Source organism: Neolamprologus brichardi, chromosome 1 (genome assembly GCF_056152115.1).
Source record: "Neolamprologus brichardi isolate AB-2024 chromosome 1, ASM5615211v1, whole genome shotgun sequence".
In the NCBI taxonomy this organism is placed as follows: Eukaryota; Metazoa; Chordata; class Actinopteri; order Cichliformes; family Cichlidae; genus Neolamprologus; species Neolamprologus brichardi.
Genome location: NC_142104.1, coordinates 8,513,109 through 8,521,341, shown reverse-complemented (window position 1 = coordinate 8,521,341; position 8,233 = coordinate 8,513,109). Strand labels below are relative to the sequence as shown.

The 8,233-nt window shown below is 37.4% G+C and overlaps 1 protein-coding gene across 2 annotated transcripts in view; it reads right to left on the bottom strand.

Moving 5' to 3' along the window:
• Positions 1-1,193: 1,193 nt before the first annotated feature.
• chst8 (carbohydrate (N-acetylgalactosamine 4-0) sulfotransferase 8) overlaps positions 1,194-8,233 on the bottom strand; it is a 170,599-nt gene continuing 163,559 nt past the window's right edge. For both annotated transcript variants that reach the window (XM_006779749.3, XM_006779750.3), the window contains one exon: positions 1,194-5,199. In XM_006779749.3, the coding sequence (XP_006779812.1) occupies positions 4,045-5,199 (1,155 nt within the window). In that variant the 3' untranslated portion in view covers positions 1,194-4,044. The remainder of the gene's footprint in view (positions 5,200-8,233) is intronic.

The following is an 8,233-nucleotide window of genomic DNA, read 5'->3' as shown; positions in this document are numbered from 1 at the left end:
ATACGGGACAGACTTGACTGGGGGAAAGAAAAGGGAGAAAGAAAGAGGGAAAGAAAAACAGCTGAGAAGAGGGACTGGGGAGAAGGGCAAAAAACAAAAACCAACAGAATAAGCAGAAAAAAAAAATACATATATTGATCACCTGGATCACCTGTTGAGAAAGAAAAAAGAGAACAAGCAGAAGAAAACGAGAGTAATAGAATAAACAACATCACAATGATATATGGGAATATGACAGTAAATACTAAATATTAAACATTATTGTTCAGCACGTAAGATCGACAGCACAGTGTGCTTTGAGGTAGGAGCCAAAAAGGGTGTAGTTTGTGTGTGAGCACCCGTGTGTACACCTGTGAGCATGAGCGCGTTTGTTTTTTGTTTTTTTTAAAAGGTTCCTTCATGTAATGATCTGCTAGAGGGTGTGGGGGAGCCACTGCCCCGTCCTGCAGGGCATGAAGCAGGTATGGAGGAGATCCAGGCTCCAGACATCCAGAGGCCCCCAGAACACAAGAGACCAAGGAAGACCAACAGAGGGGCAGCCGTGCCACTGTCCCAGAAAGAGCTGAGGAGAGTCCCAGATGAGGGGTCACCCAGCAGCCACGGAGCAGAAGCCAGGGGGGGTTGCAGTGACGTGCCCGTGAGCTCCGCCGGCAGCCAGCTGTGCCTGAGTGACCGAGCCCCAGGCCGAGAGGCCGGGGGCACCCCACCTCCGAAGTGGCCCGAGTGAGCCCCAGGCTCCAGGCCCCGATAAGCAGCCACCAAGGAGTGGCAATCTTAGTTGAATAAGCAACTGGTCAATTTCAACCTGGAACAGCTTCATGTGTAAAACCAACTTTGACTATTTTGGTAATTTCCTTAACTCCTGTAACCCACACAATATAGACTTGGGATTTGTAACTACAGGGCAACAGACATTAATGTCAGAATCATTTGTTGTAACTTTTGGTGATATTTGGTGAAAATTTAAAAGGTAATGACATATCCAGCAGCATTATCTGCACTTTATTTTCAGAGTATTTGTAGAACTAAACTAATACATGGTAAAAATTTTATTTGGAGTCACACATGGCTCTGGCTCTAATGCTGCAGGTTTACATTCTGGAGCCCTTTAGCTCAACAAAGCTCACAAATCACTTAACTCGAGATTAACAAACAACATTTTTTTTCAATGAAAAAAAGAAATAACACATGAAAATGCTAAAAGACAGTTTATTAGCAGACACTCATCAGCCAGAAATAACCTCCTGAAAAATATCTTCCTGAAATACACCATTTGATTGGCAGTGTAAAATAAGGCAAAGGGCTTAAGATAATCTTTTTTTTTTTTTTTTTTTACAGATTTGCACCAACAATAAACTGTTATACATTCACTTGTTACTGTAGTTATGCTTTTGATCTGTCCGTATACCCACAAAACCAAGAAATCTTCTTTAGAAGGGGGGCAGGGACTGACAGAGTATTTACAAAAGTAATACTCATCATAATGCATTAGCTGTTTTGGCCAAAGATTGGCTACACCTACATAGATTTTGACCAGAACCTAAACAAAGGTTAGATTTTGGCATTGCAAAAGCCAACACTACACTGACAAAAGTTCATACAGTTACCATCACCAAAATGATTAAAGGTCTTAAAAAAGTATTATAGTGTATAGATCTGAATAATATGATTTCCCTCTTTTCTCTAGGCAAATACAACTTTCGTTACCATAAAATAAATTTCCAGTGAGCTGCAAAGGACATAACAGAGCTAAATAGTGACTACTGTTTTATTGGAGAATACCCATAGGTTGTTCAGAGAATCGAATAAATCAAATCCATCTTTGCTGCCATTAAAATGACTTTTTCTTTAATCAAGGTGTTTATTTTGGTGTGTTATACATCATTTGTAACCACTTCTGATTGTGGCATGTTTACCATTTCACAGCTTAAAGATGAAACAGTAAACCAAGTTGATTTTAACTAAATGTAAATTTTTTGAATACTTGTCTGGGTTTTACGTTACGTTAAACTCAACATTTATTATATTTAATCTTTCCGTGTTTTTCTTTTTTTTTAAAACTCAGATTAACCTCACAACTTTTTGTTCCACTGGTCTTGTATTTAACATGTCTGAATGTCTAAAACATTTTTAAATATCTGATTGCTTAGGACCTAAAAACTGCTGTTTTTTGGGTTTTTCTTTTGCAGTTTTAACTAGTGCACATTATATATGTAGTCTGACCTGCATCATGTTGCATATTAAAAAGAAAGAAAGAAAAGAACAACATGACTTGCCAGTTGGGTTTTGTGTTGGGAATAGTAGTTTAGCCATGTTGCACAAAGGATACGATAGCTGCAGCTTTCTTGTGTATATATTTTTATGAAAAGATGTGCAGTGGTGTTAAAAACATCTAAACAGGTAGTTCAGTACTACACATATAAACACACAGCACGGGTATGCTATGGGTAAAAATGTCCTCAGCTTGGATGGCTAACTAGGTGGAATGCAGCTCGTTTGTACAGGGTCTATTATCCCATTGAGCATCAAAATGAATCTGGGATAAATAATCAAAGAGCTAATTTCCAAAATTGTACATATCCATTTATATTAAACAAAATCTTACCCCAACTCCAAAGCACCAAAGAAGATCAATTCATCACTCAAACATAGCTATTTGCACTTTTTAAATGCTGCATCAATAGTTTGCAGTCATTTCAAATTTTTTTGAGACGTGTTGGTTTTCAGCTGGTGGATATTTTGTTTTGGAAAGAAACTCTTCAGTTACACAACACTCTACACTGATATTACTGAAAGAACAACAAATGACATCAAAAAGGAAATAACCATCACCAAGAAGAACTGAATATATATATCTATATATATATATTTATATTTTAGAAATACATAGAAAAATATATATTCATCTGAATGCCCATTATACAATTTTACACAGTAGAGTCAGAAAAAAGCCTATATGTTGGTATTGAATAGCTATGATATATACAGAGGGGATGGGTTGCTTTATAATATTATGAGGTGGTTAAAGTGGCAGATAAAGAAGTTTGTGCAAACTTGTTATCTGTTTCTTGCTGGAAAGTCCAAATTGTACATTACTGAAAAATGTCATATGTAATATGAAAAAAGTGTTTATCTGTTTTTAGCCTGTATTTTATTTTTTTTAATTTCCAATACCATCAACTGGTAAATCAGCAACACTAATAGATATTGAGAGATATTCATAGCAACACTTTATACCCTGCTTTTAGACACCCTATTGATGGAGGACCTACAGCACATGTATGTGTTAAGCAAAAGCACAAAATGACAAAGTTAGAAGTATAAAATGCTACAATAGGCGCACACAGCTTCCAAGTGGGCAGCACTTGACACATTTAAAGATTTATAGTATTTGTAGTGTTTCATTTAGTTATATTTAGTAAAGCCATTCACATCAAATATCTGTATTAGTATGCACTGATACATAGAGGTATATTGATGCCTAACTTGCCCTAGGTCAAACAGTAAATGCAAACATTTTAAATCATGAAAGGGTTTGACTGTGAACAATTTAAGAATACCAAGGACTCAAGCTACTATATTTATGAATATTGTTGTAAGTAAGATAAGGTATGTGGTTGAAATCTATGGTAAACTTGGTGCTTAAACCATAAACAAACATTTACAAATGCTATTTGACCTAGAGTAAGGCATATTTTTAAAGCCTGTTCAACAATAATAAATCTTTTTAGAAGCTTAATGTTTACAGTTTTAAATTTCTACCTCACCATCTGCTAGTAGTGAATAAACACTTCGCATTTTAGGACAATTTAGAGTATTTAATACAACAGCACACAAACTGTCTACAAATCAATATAATCTGCTAAAAAAATGTAATTAAAGTGTTTTTGAGTGAAATTTGGTCTCTCTGATCTCTCTGCTAAGACGCAAAGACCTATTTGAGCATGTGAGTAAAGACTGGTATGGTAAAATTACAGTTATGGTAAAAATGTAGTGGAATGTGACTGTGAAAATGTGACGTGAAGCAGTCACGTAATTCTCAAGTCAGTATAAATCTTTAAAAGGCTTAGAATAGTTAAACATCAGATAGTCCATGTAGTAGAAGTCATATACTCGCTGTCTCTCCAAAGCGCTAACCTGTGAAAAGTAATTTTCCGTGATCTGCATAGAGGTCCGCTTGTCACTTGGGTTCCTGTCTTTAAAACTGGGCAGTGTGAGGTTAGGTGGTGCCCCAGACAATCGCAAGAGAAAGTTAGACTCTTCTTCCATGTTCTCAAACTTGCCGATAAAGTCGTAATCTATGAGGCAAGGGTTGCACAGCTGATTTGCCTGCTCCCAGTGGATGTCCATTCCTACGGGCCGGTGGACATCCAGCAGGTATTGGACAAATTCTTTAAATGTGACCCCATTTCCTGTCTTCAGGGCTGCTTTTGATGGGTTCACCCTGTATTTGGAAATGATGGGTTTCCCAAACAGGGAGTGGTAGTAGTTGTTGGGATTTTCAAACTTGTCCCGGTAAGCTGACACCATTCTCTCCAAGGGCTCACGGACAAATATGACTTTGGTGTAGGTTTGCAGACGGTGCATGATTCCCTGTTGGTCAAAGCTATCAAGCTTCTTGAGATGCTGCCCGTAGTGGACTGTGTCATGCTTAATACTCTGAGTGTTGGAGGCCTTACCCGCCAGCACCATCAGGGTTCTCTTCCAGTTGGAGCATCCTGCCTTGGGGACCTGGCAGTATAGCAACTTGTACTTGTCCTCCACAAAGATGCTTTTCACATGATGACGTGTGATGGTCTTTGAAATGCTGCTTTTGTACTTAGCACAGATTTCCTTCATCAGTTGCTGGCGTGCTTCTAGGATACCGGAGAGCTTTTGCCAGCTCTCTGGAGAAAAAAAGCCCGATGTAATGGAAGAGGAAATTGAAGATGAGGATGAGACTGAGGATGAGGAAGATGAGGAAATGGTATTTTTGGTGTGTCGAATTGGGGGACTTGTTTTCAGCAGTTTGCGTTGTCTTTTCGTGACATGAAGGGAGCCTATGTCCTGCTCCTGAGACCCAGGGGAGGCTGTTTTTCTGCTCTTCTCAAAATGTGGGAACTGCATTGGAGGGATCGCGCTGGACAGGATGTTTTCTGTAACTTGGAGGTCCTGGAAACTATCCGATTTGCCTCTCTCGCGGTCCCGAGTGGAAAGTGTCTGTAAAACAATGACAAAACAGGTTAGAGTTGATAGCTGCAGACCTCTTTAGACTAAACAAACAAGAACAGTTTCAGGTGGCTATGCAAAGAAGAACCATTAATATAAATATTTTTTTTATTAATATGGTATATATTATAACTTCAATGTCAGAAATGTACCCCAGATTTTTTATTCTTCAACTAGCCACTTGATGGTGCTGTTTCACTACAGCTTAAAGGTCTAACTTTGGTACACACAAATGTCACACACTGCCCAATGCCATCTATGACCTATCAATAAACTGAGCTGTAATGCCATATAAATGTCTTATAAACACTTAATGAGGAATCCAAATTAGAATCATCTACTGCCTGATTACTATCAGATGATGCCCAAGGCCATCACGCATTTTGACATTTTATTTCAATTAAATGCTGTAATGGCATCATAAAGCCAATGGACTGGATGTATAATTTTAATTTTACAACAGACAAGGTGATGAGACCACCATGAATCTTGGTTCATCCCTCTCCAGACGTAAATGGTCATATTCGTTCATCTGGAGGGAGGAAAGGATGGGGGGGAAGGTCCTTGTGTGTTTAAGGTGAGTGCAAGGCAGATATTGGTACACATTCTTCAGGGTTTACACCGGTGTGAGTCTCTCTCTGGTGCTGATGATCACAGCAGAGAGACAGAGAGAGCAAACAGGGGTCAGCTGAAAGAACATAGTAGGAACTACCTGACCATTGTAGTTCATAGTATGAAAACAGTTTTGTACATTTTCTAAGCTACAGATCTATATTTAAAGTAGATCCTTACATGTTTTGTTCATCAAAGAGTGAAGCCCTAGACCACGTATTGGTTTGAATGTCCATATGCGTACAATGTAATATTCATAGCAGGTTGTCATTAAAAATAGATGATATATCTTTATTTATTTTTTATGATATAATTTATTTTATCTATGATCCAAACTGGAAAAAATGATGATTTTGGCTAATTATCTAAGTGTTTGCACTTCCTTTTTCATTCCCAGCCATTTCATGTTGCTGAAATTTATGGAAAAACGTTAAATCTTGATGATCAGTCTTGCTCTGTTATCTTAACTTTCCCTTTTGTGTATTTTGTTTTAGCAATTTAATTGGTTGTTAATGTCTTTTTTCTTTTTTAAAAACTTTATCATTGCTTGATTAAAACTGGCTTTTAAGTGATATATTCTTTTTTTTTTAGCGCTTCACCATCTCTTTTGCTAATTTTAAGTGAACTCTATTCTTTTTGTTATGTATGTTTCTTCCTGATATTATTTGTGCTAATGATGAAAAATATAGCACATTAAAGCCTCAGCTCAAATCCTCATTGCCTTTTATAACGATGTTTAAAACATTTAGAACACATTTTGTTGTTTACTCAAACTTTTCAAAGGTTTTAATTCTGCTTTATTTGTTCAGATGAGAAAAATTCCATTTACTTTAATTCTAACTTGTTTTTGTGCAAGTTACTGGCTAATAAAAACAAGAGTTGAAGTCAAAATATGAAGTGATGTGGAATCACAGGGGGTGATAATCATAAGTTATAATTTCTGTAGTTAATAAAATTCAAAAACCCTTATAATAAAAAGAAATGAATGAATGAATATGACTTTTTTTCCTTGTCAATGACCTAAAACACAGCCACATATTTATTTATATATTACATTACATCTACATAATCTACATTATGACCAATAATATACAAATAATTGTATTGTTCCTGCCCATATTGATTGCATCAATTAAAAATTCACAAAATAGATGGGGAAAATGCATGTGAACAAATGTGGAGGTGTAGGTTACAGTAACCTTAAGCTTATAAAAGGTATGTATGTAAAAGGGTGTGCTAACTGCCCCTTCTCCTCTGTGCCCAGAGCTAAGAAACAAAATTTTGTTGTGTGAACACAAAATGGCAATAACCTTCTTATGAGTTTGCAAGATGCATCTGCAGTTTTTAGGCAGAGTCAGGAAAACCATTATGTATTTGTTTTAACTGCTTGTTAATGCAAATACCCAAGCAGACAAACACTGGGAAACAACTCCCTGCATGTTGGCATGACAAAGACAAAGTGCTGGATTTTAAATCTAGCAACAGAATTGGGAAGAAGATTTAGGAGACTTTGAATATGGAATGATTATTGGACCCAGTCAGACTGGTTGGAGTATTTTAGAAACAACTGATCTACTGGGATTTTCCCACATAACAATCTCTAGGGTTTAGAGAGAATGATCTAAAAAAGAGAAAATCTCCAGTGAGCAGCAGTTCTCTGAGAGAAAATGCTTTGTTGAAGTCACAGGTCAAAGGAGAAAGACGAGACTGCTTCAAGCTGATAGGAAGGCAGTAGTAATTCAAATAACTACCTATTACATCCAATGTATTCAGAGGAGTGTATCTGAACACACATTTATCCTTGAATTAAATGTGCTACAACAGCAGCAGAAGACTACACTGGGCTCACCAAAATTTGACAATAGAAGATTGGAAAAACATTGCCTGCTTTAATGAGTCTCGGTTTCTACTGTGACATTCAGATGGCAGGATAGGAATTTGGCATAAATAACGTAAAAGCATGGATCCAGCCTGCCTCTTAATAATGGTTCCGGCTAGAGTTGGTGGTATAATGGTGTGGGGGGTATTTTCGCAGCATGTTTTGGCCCTATTAGTACCAACTGAACATTGCTTAAATGCTGCAGCCTGAATGTTGTCTCTAACCATATCTGTCCCTTTATGACCACAGTGTACCCATCTTCTGATGGCTGCTTCCGGACAGGATAACCCATCATGATACAAAATCAAATCATCTCAAACTGTTTTTTTGACCATGACAGTGAGCTTACTGTACTTAAATGGCCTCCACAGTCACCAGATCTTAACCCCTGGGATATGGTGGAAGAGGAGGTGAAGCCAACAAATCTGCAGCAACTGTGTGATGTCATGCCAGTATGGATTAAAATCTATGAGGAATGTTGCCAACACTGTGTTGAATCTATGCTATGAAGTATTAGGGGAGTTCTGAAGGCCA